Below are 18,402 nucleotides of genomic sequence, written 5' to 3' on the forward strand. Positions count from 1 at the left end.
GGAATTTTGATGTGAAAAATCAGCTCCTGAAAATTTTATACATCTATAAGCCTGGCATCGAAACCAAATACAATAAATGCTGTCGTTTTAAAAGTTAGGATGTTTACTGCAAGCTTATAATTTTCCATGATTAGGGATGCCAAGAAAAATAAGAATGATGATAAAAAGAAAAGTTTAATCATACATTTCACCAAGCACAGATGGAACATCAAAACCCCTTGGCAATTTTTTGATATTATGTATTTGCATTTTTTTGTTGTTTTTGACATGAAGATTTTTTCCATAAGGACTAACATAGAACAGGTAAATGATAGTTAACAAATGTGAACAACACAGTGCAATCACATTAACTGAGCCTCACAGTGATCTGGTCACAGGAGGGAAATCTTTCATGCTTCTCATTTCTGTTTATATTAATTCTTTACAAAGGCTGATCCAGGGTGTGTAAAAACCATGATAAAAGTAAAATTACACAAAACTAAAGAATGAGAGAAATAACTTACTTTTTTTTTTTTTTTTTTCAATTCAAGTTGAATCAGGAACTGTGTATAGCTGCTGTATTTTGGTTTGGTTCCCAGAGTTACAGTTCCTCATTCACCGGAGAAAGTAGAGATGCCAGAAGGGTAATTCAGCCGCTACCAGCAAGAAACTGCCCGGTGCACACCAGGGTTGAGGCGAGAAAGCAGATCACTGGGCTCCCCTCCTCCTGATTCTAATTGTTTTGCTTTTAAATGGGCATGGTGAGTGTGTCGGGGGTGGGCCTGGGATCGGAGGGACAGGGGAAGGGGAGAAATGAAGATGGAGAAGAGGGGTATACTTGAGGGAAACACACGGGAGATGCGCAGGGAGTTGGGAGGAAGGCAGGGAAACGACACAGATGCTACGCGTGGAGTGAAGGGCAGAGAAGATGTAAGCAGACAGTCCATCAGCCCAATTAGATCTCTGATTAGTGTGAGTGTATAAAATGGACATTTGTCTCTAAGATCACATAGATCTCAGCAGCAGATGTCGGAAAGTAAAGTTGGTGGGATTGTGCAGGGGAAAGCGACCATCCTTTTAATTTTGCTTTCTGTCCCAAATCTGGATTACAAAATGCATCAAACAAAACATAGACTAAACACTGAGAGAAAAAAAAAGACACTGCTTTTAAGATGTGAGCTGAGGGCAGTACATCTCATCCAAATTAAAATTTCAGAATTGTGTGATGTGCATTCTTGTCCACCTACACACCATCCCAAACATCCTGCCATTAATTAGCTAAGTGGCCCATCTGGTAAACAAGACTAAGCACTGAGGGGGCTGGAAAAGGGCTGGAGTCAGCCAGTTGATGGTCACAACAAACCAATCCACTTCACTTGTATTTTATTTTGTCCAAGGAGTGGAACAGAAATCACCTGAACATAACACTGCCTTTCCTGTTGTAGTCAGTCACATCAGCAGGCCAGGAAAGCCATCCCATTCCTGCGGTAAGCACTCTGTCAAAGAAAAAGAAATCTGCAGTGAATTATCCCATCAAGTCAAACCGGGAGAGGAGGCAAAAAAAGCAAGCAGAGCTTTCTTCCTGTTTTGTAGACTGCTGGCTGCAACCTAAGAGGGTGCGTGATCTGTACATTGCTGGTGGCCGAGCTCGAGCCACCACTCTGTCAGTCAGCATGGTTAACAAGTGGTTAGCGATTCTATTTTGGGGGAGTGGGAGATGTATGTAAAATAAGACATCCCACTCTGTTAATTGATTGTGTTTGGTTAGGCCGAAGACACACTGTACTGATCTGTTTGTCCTTTATAAACATGTGTTCTCTATTGAACATGCTCAAGAATCACTTCTAACTAAGTACCTAATAGTCCATAAATTACTGACTCATTAAATGCTCCCCAGGCCTAATTTATAGTCTCAGCACAAAGCTGTGGGGACAGACACTAATAGAGGCCTTTCTCCCACCCGCCAACAATACCGTGACCTCTAAGGAGCTCTGTACATTAGACGTTACAGAAAACTTCATTTTTACATAATTATATACATTCATGTATACATAGATGTATATATGGATATTCATGATGGGATAAAAATATTCCTGTAAAGGAAAATGGATCCTAATTGCAATAATATGATATATTCCAGTAAAGAAAGTAAAACGGCATGATTTTTTATCCCGAGAAATACATTCTGCGTGTCAGAGCTGGAGGAGCTGGGCCACACGGGACCTCAGTGAGGTGTCCTGAGTCTCACAATGAGACCCATAGTGAAGCAGAATTAAAATCCAGGACATAGGAATAAACTTCCTCTTTCTACCACCATTGCTTTCATTATTTGAATTAGGAACAATCATAACCTTCAATTGGAGCTTTTCTACAATCTGTTTTCAGAAAAATGGGAAAATGACAAAAATCTCATTAGGGAATTTTTTTCGCTCTAGGCTAAGAACTCGGGCTTTTCTGGAGTCTGTATACTTTCAATGAATTTCAATGAATTTACCTTCAATAGCCATATTGTAGGAAATACAGCAGAAACTTTGATTTTTTATTGACATAGTCAGTTTACAATATTGTGTCAATTTCTGGTATACAGCATAATAGTTCAGTCATACATATATTCCTTTTCATTATAGGTTACTACAAGATACTGAATATACAGTATTCTGTGCTATACAGAGGAAACTTCTAATTTATCTATTTTATATATAGTAGTTAGTATCTGCAAATATTGAACTCCCAATTTATCCTTTCCCACCCCCTTTTCCCCCAGGTAACCAAAAGCTTGTTTTCTATGTCTGTGAGTCTGTTTTGTAAATAACTTCATTTGTGTCTTTTTGTTTTTTTAGATTTCACACTTTTTAAAAGATACATGCTATTTTTATTTCTCTTTCTGGCTTACATCACTTAGTATGATGATCTCCAGGTCCATCCATGTTGCTGCAAATGGCATTATTTTATTATTTTTTATGGCTGAATACTATTCCATCGTATGCATATACCACAACTTTATCCAGTCATCTGTCAGTGGACATTTAGTTTGCTTCCATGTCTTGGCTATTGTAAATAGTGCTGCTATAAATACTGGGGTGCATATATATTTTCGAATTAAGAGTTCCCTCTGGATATCCGCCCAGGAGTGGGATTGTTGGATCATATGTTAAGTTTGTTTAGTCTTCTGAGGAATCTCCATACTGTTTTCCACAGTGACTGCACCAAACTACATTCCTACCAGCAGTGTAGGAGGGTACCCTTTTCTCAGCCTCTCCAGCATTTGTCATTTGTGGACTTTTTAATGATGGCCATTCTGACTGGTGTGAGGTGATACCTCATTGTATTTTGATTTGCATTTCTCTGATAACTAGTGATATTGAGCATTTTTTCATGTGCCTATTGGCTATTTGTATGTCTTCATTGGAGAATTGCTTGTTTAGGTCTTCTGTCCATTTTTGGATTGGGTTTTTTTGTTGTTATTAAGTTGTATGAGCTGTTTATATATTCTGGAAATTAAACCTTTGTCAGTCACATCATTTATTCCGTAGGCTGTCGTTTTGTTTTGTTTATGATTTCCTTTGCTGTGCAAAAGCTTATAAGTTTAATTAGGTCCTATTTGTTTATTTTGCTTCTATTTCTATTGCCTGGGTAGACTGCCCTAGGAGAACACTGCTAAGATTTATGTCAGAGAATGTTTTGCCTATGTTGAAAAAATGATTGCTTTTAATTATACTAAAAAAAAAAAAAAGACAAAAACAAACTGGATCCAAGCTTTTTAGAAAGGCTTCTACAAACATGAGGTGAAACAAAAATGGTTTCCTGAATAACAGTTAAGCATAAAATTCAATTAACTTCAAAACCTTTCCTCCAAATCGCCTGCTTGCATCGGATTTACTGTGGTGTCAGTCATTGGAGCCCTGGCTTAAGTGTCATCCATTGGTCGTGCTGTTGCACAGCTGACTCTGCCCTGGCTTAAGTGTCATCCATTGGTCGTGCTGTTGCACAGCTGACTCTGGCTCAGTGTATCAAGGACGAGAAAACAGGGGCACGTTCCCCGTTTCCTCCCTCAGGGCTTTCTCTGCGAGCTCGACCTCCCTGCCGGACAGCTCGTGCACGGGACGCTGCCGGCCAGAAGCAGACATTCCAGCAAGGGCTAGGAAACCCCACCTCCACCTCCTGAGCCTGTGCCGGAGCACGGTGCTGAGTGAGGTCCCCGGAGAGCTGCAAATAACCTGCAGGGATGGATAGAGTGTCTTCCCACAACCACAGGCCCGGGAGCCTCAGGCCTTAAACAGCTCCGGCCGCCTCCGGGAGGCTCATGCCCCAGTAATACTTAGCCCTGATACTTCACATTTTACAACCACAGCGACAAACTTTAACATAATATTTAAAGCACAGGGATGGTTTACATGGAGATAAATGGACCTGGGAGTAAAGCTGGATTCCTTTTCAAGGTAAATGGCTGAAGTGAGCCTTGCTTGAAAAAGAAGTCTTGGCTCAGGAGAAGACTTGACTGAGCCCCCCTGAGAAATTACCCAGTTAAATCTTTCCAGGGTGGGTGATCTGAAATGATTCTCTCTAGGATTGAAAAGGTCACTTTTCAAAGATCAGTTCACCTTCACAGATAATTTATCAGTATTATTTGCAAACAACTAAAAAGATTACAGGCTTATTTAATAGCACAGAACCTCAAGTAGCGAAGTCTACTGAGAAAACCAAAGTTTAGAGCTGACCCTGATTTCTGGAATAAGTTCTTCGTATTCTACATCTAAAATAAAGGACAAACAAACAAGCATGTGTAATTAGTGAAGGGCAGTTTCAGCAAACCAATCCCCGAGGGTCCCCCACGCTGAGTCACTACTTTTTCCGTTTGATGTATAAAGGATGTATGTTGTCTGTGTAGGGCAATTATGGGAACGTCCCAGATTTGGCATCCTTTCTAGAGTAAGCAACTTGAAAGGAAGATGGATGAAGACAACTCATCTTTGTGTCAACTGTGAATTTCTCTCTATTTGTGTTGCAAATGCTGAAACTAAATTTAAACACTGCTTGGTGTGAGGACCCTCCAGAGGCCACGTTCTCATGAAACACTCCGTAGCCCACTCACTCTCTACTGTCAGAGCCTATGAACGAGTCCCAGCTCTACATCTTCACAGACACTGTTAGTAAAACCTAGACCTTGACCAGAAAAAGCCAGGACTTGCCCAGCTATTTAACAGTATAAATTAATGACACAATCAGACTTCTCTCCAATCAGCTCTTACCTGCTATATGCCACTTAAGCTTTATTTCTGATTTAATAAAGCTCTGTTCTCAAGCCCTAGTTTCTCCCATGTGACTGTGTTGAAAAGCTCAGACAGTAGCATCTCTCAAAGTTATTAACAAAGATTTTTTTTAAAGGACCAGTGGTAGTTCTTAGGCTTTTTTTCCCTTAATTGGGTATCAAGCTAGATTCTCATATTTGACATCCTTTATTCAGCTTCAAATTATGACCTGTTACTGGATTCTCAATCTATCTGGATAAGCAGACACAGATGCTACCTAATGCACTGAGCACTGGTGGGAAAATTAACTCATAAGTGTGCACTTTTAAAATATGACTTAAAAAAATCTGCATATGGACAGTGGACAAGCTAAAGGAAACATTAAAATCTCAAACTGGCTTGTTTTCTACGGTTCATCATAAATTGCATGTTGTAAGAAATACAAAGTAATATTAAAAAGCAAACGATTATTTATTTATCTTAAGCAAAAGATAAATATGCTACAAAACATACCCTGCAGTTCCAAATTGAACATGATTGTGTTTGTTATTTGTGTCCATTAGCCTAATCAGTAAGGCTTTAATTATACATAAAACCACCCCCTCAGTTCAGACCCACGTTTTATTCTCACTACATTTCCTAATTTTTTTCTGCTTTCTTTAAGTAAAATAAGAATTTTAGGGACTGATATCAGCAAGATTGTAGGCTAGAAGGTCCCAAAGCTTGTCTTTTCCACAAAAACAGTTCTGAATGCCAACAGAGAAGCAGCAGAAACTTTCTGGAGCTTAAAAACCAAGCCTGACCGCATCAAAAAGTATAGGAAGCATTTTTTTTCTTTTGCATCACTCCATCCAGGAAGTTCCATATGTGCCTGATCCCAGAACCCCAGCTCCACTGCCAATCTGAATACCAATGCACCAAACCTGGCATTGAAAAGGATCCCCTTGGCTAGAACTTCCTCCCACAGGCAAAAAAGGAAGACCCCAGCAGCCCTGGATACCACTGCCACTTGCAGGACCTCCGCAGTCTGGGCCACCGAAGATCTCTGCAGTCTTTGTCATGTTGACCTCGGCTGATGGAGCGGCATAGAAACTCACTATGCTCTCCCCAGAATCAGAGCTGCTGAGACCCACCCAGCCACAGCCCTCACAGACACCTTCAGATGAAAGTCCTTCCCCATCAGAATCAACCTGAAAAGGCCAGAGGTGACTGCTCCCTCAAGTGTACAAATGTCAATGCAATGCAAAACATGAAAAAGCAAGGAAACATAACACAACCAAAGGAATTCGATAATTTTCTAGGAACTAACCCTAAAGAAATAGTTATCTGTGAGTTACCTGAAAAAGAATTCAAAATAATTATTTTAAGAAAACTAATAAACAACTCAGAGAACTCAGGAAGGCAATGCATGAACAAAATGAGAAGTTAAAGAGACAGAAATCATAAGAAAGAACAAAAGAAATTTTGGTGCTGAAAGATACGATGAATGAAATGAAAAAATGCAAGAGAGCTTCAAAAAACAGGCTCAATCAAGCAGAAAAAAGAATGTGCAAACTTGAAGACAGATTTCTTGATATTATTCATTAAGAGGAGAAAAGAAGTAAGAACGAAAAAAGAGTGAAGAAAGTCTATGTAAATTAGGAGACACCATTAACTGAAACAATACAGTCAACCCTCCTCATCTGCAGGTTCTGTGTTTACACATTCAACCAACTGCTGGTCAAAAATAGTTGGAAAAAAATTCCAGGAAGTTCCAAAAATCAAAACTTGGATTTGCTGTGGGCTGGCAACTATTTACATAGTATTTACATTGAATTAGGTATTAAAGTAATCTAGAGATGATTTAAAGTATATGGGAGGATGTACATAGGTTGCATGCAAAACTGTTATTTTATATAAAGTACTTGAACATCTGCAAATTTTGGTATCCATGGAATTCTAATTCTCTGCAGATTCTGAGGGACGACTGTATTTGATTTACTGGAGTTCATAGATGGAGAAGAGAGAGAGGGGGTCAAAAAACTCATTTAAAGAAATAATGGTTGAAAACTTCTGGTATCTGGGGAGAGACATGAGCATCCAGATACATGAAGCTCAAGGATCCCCAAACAGATTCAGCCCAAAGAGATTCACTGAGACATATTATAACCAAAATCTTAAAAATCAAAGAATTCTGAAAGCAGCAAGAGTTTAGAGTCATTACATACAAGTGAACCCAGCTAAGGTTATCAGCAGATTTCTCAGAAGAAACCTTGCAGGCCAGAAGAAAATGAGAAGACATGTTCAAAGTGTTGAAACAAACAAAAACCAAAAAACCCCGCCAATCAAGAATTCTTTACTCAGGAAAGTAGTTTCTGGATAGAGAGAGAGTCTTTCCCAGATAAATTCCCTCAGCTTTTGTTTATCACCACTATACTACCTTACAAGAAATACTAAAGGGAGTTCTTCAAGCTGAAGCAAAAGTATGCTAATTAGTAATGTGAAACCTATGAAAGTATAAAAGTCACTGAATAAAGGTAAATCTATAGATAAATTCAAAATATTTTAATACTGCAATGGTGGTATGTAAATCAAGTTGGATTATAGCATATAAATTAAAAGAAAAATGTGAAAAAACTATAGCTGAAATATTGTCATTGATACATGCTATTAAAAATGGAAGTTGTGACACTGACAAGGTGTGTGGGGGACAAGTAAATGTGTAGAACATCTTTATGCAATTAAAGTTGTAACCATCACAAAATAGACCGTTATAAGATGTATTAAGAAAGCCTCGTGGTAATGGCAAAGCAACAGACTATAACTGGAATGCTAGTGATAAAGAGAAGAGACTCACAGCATACCACTACCAAGAAGTCATCAACGCTTAAAGTGAGACAGCTAGAGAGAAAGGAAGGAGGGAACTACAAGATCATCAGAAAACACTTACCAAAATGGCAACACTAAGTCTTTACCTATCAGTAATCACTCTAAATGGTTTAAATATTCCAGTTAAAACACAGAGTGTGTGAATGGATTAAAACAACCAACCAACAAACAAAAACAAAGAACCAACTGTATGCGGCCTACAAAAGACTCACTTAAGCTTCAAAGATACATAGGCTGAAAGTAAAGGGAGGAAAAAGCAATTCCCTGAAAATGGGAAACAAAAAAGAAATTGGGTAGCTATATTTATGTCAGAAAAAATAGACTTTGAATCAAAAGTTGTAAGAGGAGATACAGAAGGTCCTTACACGGATAAGGGGTCAATTCATCAGAAGGCTGTAACAGTTGTAAATATATATGCACTCGTCATCAGAGCACCTAAATATATTAAAGCATTTTTTAACAGATCTGAAGGCAAGAAACAGCAATATAGTAATAGTAGGAGACTTCTATCCATTGTTGAAAGTGGGGTATTAATCATCCAGACAGAATATCAATAAGAAAATAATGGACTTGACCTACACTTGAGGCCATTTGGACCTAAAAGACATTCTATCCAATAGCAGCAGGATACACATCCTTCTTAAGTACAGATACTCTCCAGGGTAGACCATATCTCAAAACAAGGCTTAAACTTAGGAAAACTGAAATCATACCAAGTTATCTTTTCTAAATGCAATGAAACTAGAAATCAGTAACAGGAGGAAAGCTAGAAAATTCACAAATATGTAGAAACAAAAAACCCCACACATCTGAACAAATGGGTCAAATAAGAAATCAAAAGGGATGTTAAAAAAATCTTGAGACAAACAACAAAAGCCCTACAAACATACCAAAACTTAGTCGCAGCAAAAGCAGCTCTAAATGTCTACATTAAGAAAAAGATTTTAAATATATAAAGTTAGGTTGCTTATTTAAATTGTCCCTCAATAAAGCTAGACAAAAAGGAAAAAAATTATAGCAGGTCTCAAATTCACTTACAAATATTTCAATTTTTCAAAGGCCTAACACAGAAGACTTTGATTCTATAACCTGAATTCCTATACAATGGCATAATTTGATTTTAGCACATCTCAGATATTAAGTTCTAACTCTGTATAAGTCACTATGTGCTTGGTGGTGCAAAGGACACAAAGCTATGTAACACAGTCCCTGCAGTCACTAAAGATTCCAATTTACTGTTAGTGGTTTAACCACCACAAGTAAGATGCATTAAAAGGTCATTCTCAAGGGTTACAAAGAGAAAACATAAGCAATCATTCTGTTTGCTCTTACTTTTAATTACAATATTTAATTTCAAATAACAAAAGAACACAAGATTTGTGTATTTCTCAAAGCAGGGAGGGGCAAATATTTAAAAAAATACATTTTTAATGGGTTATGAAGTCCATATCTAATTTAGTCTTACTACAGCTAATAAAAAAGGTCCTATTTTTCTCCTTTTTAAAGTGACAAGTCTAGTGACTGGTAGATTTAAGATTCAAAGCCCAGGGCCTGTATTCTTTTCATTATACCAAACTGTCTTACATGAAACAAAAGAAAACAAAGAACCCCCTAAAACATGGCCTGATTTATTCCATCCAAATTACCAGAGGCATATTGTCTTCCACTCCTAATGAACTCGATTCTTGCTAAAACATCACTTAGAGTAAATCAGAATTGTACTTCAAATTTCAGCTAGAGTAGCCCAGCACAGTGCTGCTGAGTGCAGCGATGTGACTTGAATCTGAATCATCTTCGTTCTCAACTAGTGCTTATTTTCCAGACTAATTTTAAGAATAGTATGTAATAAAAAGCACTGTGCATCCAGATCACCTGGGGAGTTTAAAAAAGTGAAGCCAGAATATGTTATTTATTTTTTTTAAGTCAGTTGGGCTGAGTAGGATCAGGGTTTGGAATGTCTTAAAACCAATCCAGGTGACCCAGATGCACGTGAGGGCTGACGGCGGCGGCAGAGGAGGCGAGTACACCGTTACCAGGACCCCAAGTGGTACTGTCAATAAATGGAACCCTTTCAGAGTCTGTCATGATGATACAGTAAACAGTATTTCATAATGGAAATCCTGATGTTAGCATTTAATACAGAAGAAGTGTACATTCTTTTTTACGCAGAGAGCAGACGGGTTACCTGCGTCTTGCACACTCCTTACTTCCTGTGGGCGCCTTCAGACCAGTCGCTGTTTTTCCTTCCCCGATGCTGTGATGCCCTTGTTAGGGACACAGCCCTTCAGATGGCCACGGCACGTTTAGTTCCATAATGACAAAAAGGATGTGGAAACTAAGCCTGTTGACCCAAGTTGAACAAATCTTTTGCTTACATCTAAAACCAAGGAACATTAAAGTTTTGGAATTAGAGAGTATCTTTGTGAACTCTAGGCCAGTTCCTAACTTAACAGATGAAAAAAACTAACGTCCAGAGACAGTGACCCATCCATGGTCACGTGGGCAGGGCCCAGGTTCCTGACTCACTCTAGGGCTCTTTATAGATGGTTCTCATTCTGCCCAAAGCCATGTGTTCAGCTTCTCTGACCTTAATGGGCAAAACAGATGTAGGGAAAAAAATTGTTTTTCCAGATAAAGAACCCCTGGGAGTAGAACAAAAGTGGGGAGACTAGGGGAAGGGAGACGTAATGCCGTCTGAAACAGGACCGCTGAGTCGTCAGAGCGAGGCCACTGCGAGCTTTCAGCTCTACCCCCGCCTCTCCTGCAACGTGATTAGCTCTCCCTTAGAGAATCACAATTTCCCGGAGTGCCTCACATAATAGTTTTGATAAATGGATGCAATATGAAAATAATTAAGATACCCCTGATGAAAGATTCTGTGGCAAAGTGAGCATCTTGAGGACCTTTAAGGGGGCGTCACACCACTTGCACTGAAGTCTTACTAAGGCTGTGCTCAGTGGCTGATTTAGGGCCAAGCAAATAATGTGGCCAGTCTGGATCTGTTTGGAGTTGGCCAATTTGGGTTAAATCCAGTAGAAAAAGGACAATAAAAAGATTTGGAGCATACATTCACCCTCTCCCAAGCTACCGTTAACTCCCAATTAACTAAGTGTAGGGTAGGCTCTCTGCATTTTGGATGATCTGCGGCCCACAGGAACTGCCCTGGCTGCCAAGGACCTGGTGGTTTCCCGAAAGCTCTCTTCTACTCCACAGGGATGAAGAGGGCACAGGGGGCAGAGGGCCCACAGCGACTGGCTTGGCTCTGCCGGGAGGAAAAGAGGAGGCGGTCATGGAGTAAACGGAAAGCCACAGGCCTCCACTAGTCCTTACAGATTAAGTGAGCCTAAGTGTTCGATTTATTGAAGACTGAGCTGGGCGGGGCCTGGGAAGGTAGGTACCTCTCTGAATTTCATGTATGCACGCTGTTTCCCAAGATAGCTAAATCAGCCCTCCTCACACCCCACCTCTCTCCCGAGTTTCTAGTCAGAACCAGCTGTGCTTTTACCTGGCCTTTTTCTATTTCTGGGAGCAACAGTGGAGACTGCATCACGTTGTGTCAAGTTCACTGCCCCTACCCTGACCCCCTCAGCCCAGATTCAGCCCTGCCCTCTGTGGGGTCGCTGGATTCAGAGTCCAAGCCCTCTCCCAGCCTCCGTTTGCTAAAGGAGGTGACTGTGCCCTCGGAGACATACTGTTTTGCTTTAATACTACAAATCTTTGAAGCTCTGGAGCTTCATATCAAAGCTCTGTAAGAGCTTTTTCAAAGATAAAATATGCCCCCTTTTCTTGCGTGTGGGCAAGAGATTTAATTACAGTGAATAAAACTGAATGGTGGTCTAAGCCTCTTAAAATCAAAGTGGGGCTCATGGCTGAATTTCATTAGCAAACCTAAATACAAATAGGCACATCTTGTTTGTACCAATGCCATGTGACTTGCCCCCTTTTGATAATTTCATTCTAACTCTGATATGTCAGAGAATCTAAATTGAACCATATGATGTATAGCACTGGAACATGCAAAGCTCTTCATTAAACATTTTCCTTTTCTGTATACTTCCCAATGTTATAAACATCCCGTGAAAAATCATGGAGGGCAGTTTGTCAGACAGGAGAGGCTTGATTTAAGACAGTGGAGGGAGCCCTGCCCTTTAAATAAGAGGTCTTCCCTGGCTGGCAGAAGAGGGAACAGACATAGCATTAACTCTCATTCTATTCCAAGTAACTGGAGCCTATAAATCTTGAGGAACGTGTCATTTTATGCATGTTTTTCTCTAAGTCTGTATCATATTCTTCTTAGAAGTTATTTCAGCATTGTAAATAGAAACATCTCTACATTAAGATTTAATTATTAAAAATTACCATTTCTAGTTGCCCAAGTCATCTCAATCAAATTATATGAGAGAACTGGTTAATTTCTTTGCTGTCACTGAGCAGAATAATTACATAGTTGATACAAATAACACTGTATTTTGGAGAAAAGCTTTTTGTGAATGTAATTTTTAGCAATCTTACATGAGACTAAATAAAACTGTACGATTTCTATGTATAAGCTATTCTTTCCATGATATTGTAGACACATTAAACTTTTCTTCAGCTACCTATATTATACACAACCAAACATGGATGTCTGAAATTATTCCAAGCTATAAACACGTATCAATATATGTATAAACAGTAAACTGGCAGGAGGTAGTAATCAAAATCTCCATTTTGGGGGAGCTCAGTAGAACAATTAATTCTCATTTTTCTTGTTTGACCCAAAGTTCTCCAGAAGGCAGGGGTGTTGCCATTTTATTTATCTCTGTATGTCCAGGCTGTAAGCCAACACACGGCACATAAGTAGGTACTCAATAAATAATAATCTAATGAATAAATGCATTTGACTTGCAGGTAGCTTAGTTTCCTCTGGACAGCAATGTGAAATGCTAACGTGTTCACTAGGCGAGTGGGGGCTGAGATATTCTTAGCTCCTAAAAATTAGGCTTAGACCACACACTTATCATTTCACTAGATAACCATCAGCAGCAATTGTAAAGAAAAATAAATTAGTGACCTGAATAAGTCCTAAGCAATGCTGCAAAGCAAATGGTTCCTCTCACGCCAGTTCTCAGCTCCCCCTGGGAGCATGTCTGGGCTTCTCATTACTGTTATCTGCCAGGAGTAAAAACTTCTGCATCAATGGAGCCAAGTGCCTTGTTTGCCAGGAACAGAATCCAAGTCGTCTGAAACAACACTGTTAAATGGTTTTGATGCATCTAAACATTTTAAGTTCAAGTATTCTGTTACTGAAAATTATAATCAATAGTAAGTTTATAGTAGTATAAAATAATTTTTTAACAATCTCAATTGATTGACAGTGTTACTCCATTGAATTTTCTATTTCCAAAGTTGTCAACAATGATACAATAGAAATTAAAAGAAAACACTGTCTCAGTGCCCTTTGCCACAGCAAAAAACATGGCACGGGACTAAGAACACAAATAGCAGCTGTTTACCAGTGGTGAGGACGTCAGTGGTAAATGAAGGTTCTTAAGAATTTTTGGAAGACAATGAATAACAAAATTATGACACAGAACAATCAAGACAGAGGAGTTAACAATGGCAGCCACCTGAGATGGTGTATTTCTGTATGAACCGACTGTCAGTCACTCATTTCTGTATTTAGTAAGCAGGCTGCAGGTGCAGTGGGGACAGCACTGGTCACAGGTGTGGTTCCTGACCCTCCCGCCGAGCAGTCTAAGGGGAGAGACACTGAGTGAGAGGTGATGGGTGTGATGGGAGTTACACAACGAGAAGTTAGTGCAGTGGGACCCGGTGAGAGGGCAGCAGAGGTGGGTTGTGGTGGTCATGACAGCTTCTTGAAGGAAGAGATACTCAGCTGAGGCCTGAGTTGGGGATGGGAGGGGAATGGGTAGCAGGACAGGGAAGTGTTCTAGGTGAGACCCAGGGGAGAGAGCCTGACTTACTCCCAAATGCCAGTCCAGAGGCTGTGCTTGTCACAGTAGGTATTAAATCCCTGACACCAAACTGCACCACCTACCACTGGAGGGTGTATCAAAATTCAGGTAAGAATTATATAAGCATTCAAACAGTTCTTTTAAATTACTGCTTTAGAGCCTGATAAACTCTTTATATTAAATTTGAATAACTGGAGGACTTCTGGTTTCTGGTCCAGCGTGTAAGAGGAGCTTATAAGTTGCCAATCTGTCCTAACAAGTAAAAGTTATGATATAGTTACAGTACAACAAACTGGAAAAAATCAACTCTTAGGTCCAAAGGAGAAGTAACGTCAGAGGCAAGTACAGACAGTCACAACTTACTGAGGCACAGATCTACAGGCAACAGCCTCTGGGAACCAGTGCTGGGGGAGCGAAAACTGAACTGTAATCAACAAACTGCTAGAAGCTCTGTGGACAAACGTGGGAGATAAAACACGGGGGGACCCAGTCACGTGAGATGGGGAGGAGAACTCAAACTTGTATGAGTTTCACCTCCTGGAACTCTCCCAGGTTCTCACAGTGAATATCACATCCTTCAGGCGAGGAGAGGGATGAAAAACATTTTGAAATACACCAAAGCATTCTGTTCTTCTTAACAAGGTCTAACCCTCAGGAGAAACAAACCAGAGCCTAACTCACCTGGGAAAAGGGAACTATCCAACTTCAGTCCACTGTAGCCACCCTGACCCACATAATAGGTTGTTAGGGGCAGGGGTGGATGGGACACCAAGAAGCGGTTGTGAAATTCACACTCCAGAGGCACAGGCTCACTAAAAGCCTGAGACCCAATCATAGTAGTATAGAATGCCTTCCCTCCTCCCACATCTTACCACCACATTAATACAGGCCTATTTGTGGCAGGTCTTTTTACCTAGTACATCATGTCTGGCTATCAAAACAAAATTACAAGGTATGTTACAAGGCAAATATCAGTTTGAAAAGACAGAGCAAGCATCAGAATCAGACCCATTTGTGCCAGGCATGTTGGAATTAACAGACTATGATGCTAAAGGCTTGAATGGACAAAGGAGACAGCATGCAAGAGCAGATGGCCTATGTAAGCAAAGAGATGGACATTTTAAGGAAAACATAAAAAAAGAAATGCTAAAGATTAAAAAAAAACAGTGTAACAGAAATGAAGAATGGCTCTGATGGGTTTATTAGTAGGCTGGATATGGCTGAGGAAATGAACTCTGGAGCTTGAGGATATCACAGTAGAAACCTCCAAAACTGAAAAGCAAAGAATGAAAAAACATAACAGAATATCTAAGAGCTGTGAGACTGCTATGAATGGTATAAAGCATGCATAATGGGAATACCAGAAGAAGAGGAAAAACAGAAAACAACAAAAGAAGTATTTTAAAAAATGATGACTGAGAATTTTTCCAAATTAATGTCAGACATCAAACTACAGATCCAGGAGCTCAGAGAACACTAAGGAGAATAAATACAAAAAAAAAACAAAAACAAAAACTACACCTAGGCATGTCATATTCAGAAATCAAAGAAATTTTACAAGAAAAATCAAAGAAAAAAATTCAAAAGATGCCAGAGGAAATAACACCTTACATACAAAGAAGCAAAGATAAGAATCATACCTAACTTCGCAGAAATCATGTGGGCAAGAAAAGAGTGGAGTGAAATATTTAAAGTGTTAAGAAAAAAAAAATCCACCAACCCAGATTTCTATACTCTGTGATATAATCCTTTAAAAGTGAAGATTATCAGAGTGGATCAAAATAAGACCCAACTATATGTTGTCTATAAGCAACCCACTTTAAATATAAAGACACACATAGATTAAAATCAGTTTCCCAAGATATAGCAATTTCCAACAGGTTTATGTCTAACAATACAGCATCAAAATACATGAAGCAGTGGGGGAGGGTATAGCTCAAGCAATACTAGCGTGCACAAGGTCCTGTGTACCCAGTACCTCCCCTAAACAAACAAACAAATCTAATTATCTCCCCCACCAAAAAAAGCAAAAATTCATGAAGCAAAAACTGACAGAACTTCAAGGAGAAACACATGAATTCACCATTGTAGCTGGAGACTTCAACACCCCTCTATCAAAAATTGGGGACAGATCCAACAGGCATAAAATAAGTAAGAACATGGAACTCAACAACATCATCAATTAACTGGACATAATGGACATCTTTAGACTACTTCATCCAACAATGATAGATTATAAATTCTTTTCAAGCTTACATGGGACATTGATCAAAATAGACCACATCTGAGGCCATAAAACATACCCTAACAAATTTGAAAGAATGGAAATCATACAATGCTCTCAGAGCACAATGGAATTAAACTAGAAATCAGTAATAGACAGATAGCTGGGGAATTCCAAAATATTTGTAAATTAAACAGCATACTTCTAAATAACACATGGATCAAATTTTATGAGAAATTAAAACTGAAAACACAACATCAAAATTTGTGGGATGCAGAAAAAGTGCTGTTTAGAGGGAAATTTATAGCACTGAATGCACATATTAGAAAATAAGAAAGATCTAAACTCATTCATTTAAGCTTCCAAATTAGGAAACAAGAAAAAAGGGGAAATAAAGAATAGAAATGATAGAACAGATGAATGGAAATAATAAAAAGCAGAGCAGAAACCAATGAAATACAAAACAGGAAGTCAACAGGGGAAAAAAAAGCCCAAGAGAACCAAAAGCTGGTTCTTTGAAAAGATCAATCAAATTGGTAAGCCTCTAACCAGCTAAGAAAAAAAGAGGAAGCAGCTTATTAGTATCAGAAATAGAGGAGGAGATACCACTACAAATCTCTTGAACATTAAAAGGGTAATAAAGGAATATTATGAAAAAACTAAGCTCAGAAACATGGTAACCTAGACGAAATGGACCAATTCCTTGAAATCTGCCAAACTCACACAAGAAGAAAAAGACAGTCTTCTATAAATCTATTAAAGAAGTTGAATCAATAATTAATAACCTTATAGAACAAAGAACCAGGCCCAGATGGGTTCACCGGTAAATTCTACCAAACATTTAAGGGAGAAATTATACTAATTCTCCACAATTTTCTTTAAAAGCAGATGGATTCTATCTAATATAACTAATTCTATGAGGTCAGCATTACTCTATTAGCACACACAGACATTACAAAAGAACTACAGACCATTGTCTCTCATCAACACAGATGCAACAATCCTCAAAAAAAAAAAAAAAATCAGCAAATTCAATCTAGCAATGAATAAAAAGAATTAGATGCCATGACCAAGTAGGATTTAACCCAGGTATGCAAGGCTGGTTCAACATTTGAAAATCAATTAATGCAATCCATCACATGAACAGGCTAAAGAAGAAAAATCATATGATCACATCAATAGATGCAGGAAAAGCATTTGACAAAATCCAACACCCATTGAGAAAAACTCTTAGTAAACTAGGAATAGAAGAGAACTTCCTCAACTCGATAAAAGAATATCTACAAAAATACTACAGCTAGCATGATACCTAATGGTTACATACCAGATGCTTTCCCACTAAGATCAGGAAAAAAGGCAAGGATGTTCCCTCTCACCACTGCTTTCCAAAATTGTACTGGAAGACCTACTTAATGCAATAAAAGAAAAGGGAAATAAAAGAGAAACAGGTTGGGAAGGTAGAAAGAAAAGTGTTTGTTTGCAGGTGACATGATCATCTATGCAGATAGTCTGAAAGAATGAACAAGATACACTCCTGGAACTACAGCAAGGTTGCAGGGTATAAGGTTAATATACAAAAGTAAATAATTTTCCCATATGCCAGTAACGAACAAATGGAATTTTAAATTAAGAACACATTGCCATTTACATTAGCACCTCCAAAAATAAAATACTTATATATAAATCTAACAGGATATATATTAAGATATATATGAGGAAACTATAAACCTATGATGAAAGAAATAAAAGAAAAACTAAATTAATGAACAGATAATCCATGATCATGGATGGGAAGACTTGATATTGTCAAGATGTCAGTTCTTCGTAATTTGATCTGTAGATTCAAAACAATCCCAATCAAAATCCTAGCAACTTATTTTGTGGATATCGACAAACTGATTCTAAAGTTTACAGGGAGAGGCAAAAGACCCAGAAGAGCCAATGTGAAGAGCAGGAGAAGAAAGTTGGACCACTGACACTACCCAACTCCACGACTTTTATAAATTTACAGTAATCAAGACAGTGTGGCACTGACAAAAGAAAAAGACAAATAAATCACTGCAATGGAACAGAGAGCCCAGAAATAGACTCATATAGATACAACCAAATGATCTTTGACAAAGGA

General features: G+C 38.7%; 1 protein-coding gene across 6 annotated transcripts in view; it reads right to left on the reverse strand.

Annotated features, from left to right (window-relative positions):
* Positions 1 to 223: 223 nt before the first annotated feature.
* Positions 224 to 18,402, reverse strand: part of SUPT3H (SPT3 homolog, SAGA and STAGA complex component) — a 385,861-nt gene continuing 367,682 nt past the window's right edge. For all 6 annotated transcript variants that reach the window (XM_031434604.2, XM_031434603.2, XM_031434607.2 and 3 more), the window contains one exon: positions 224 to 1,475. In XM_031434604.2, the coding sequence (XP_031290464.1) occupies positions 1,434 to 1,475 (42 nt within the window). In that variant the 3' untranslated portion in view covers positions 224 to 1,433. The remainder of the gene's footprint in view (positions 1,476 to 18,402) is intronic.

Source organism: Camelus dromedarius, chromosome 19 (genome assembly GCF_036321535.1).
Source record: "Camelus dromedarius isolate mCamDro1 chromosome 19, mCamDro1.pat, whole genome shotgun sequence".
NCBI lineage: Eukaryota > Metazoa > Chordata > Mammalia > Artiodactyla > Camelidae > Camelus > Camelus dromedarius.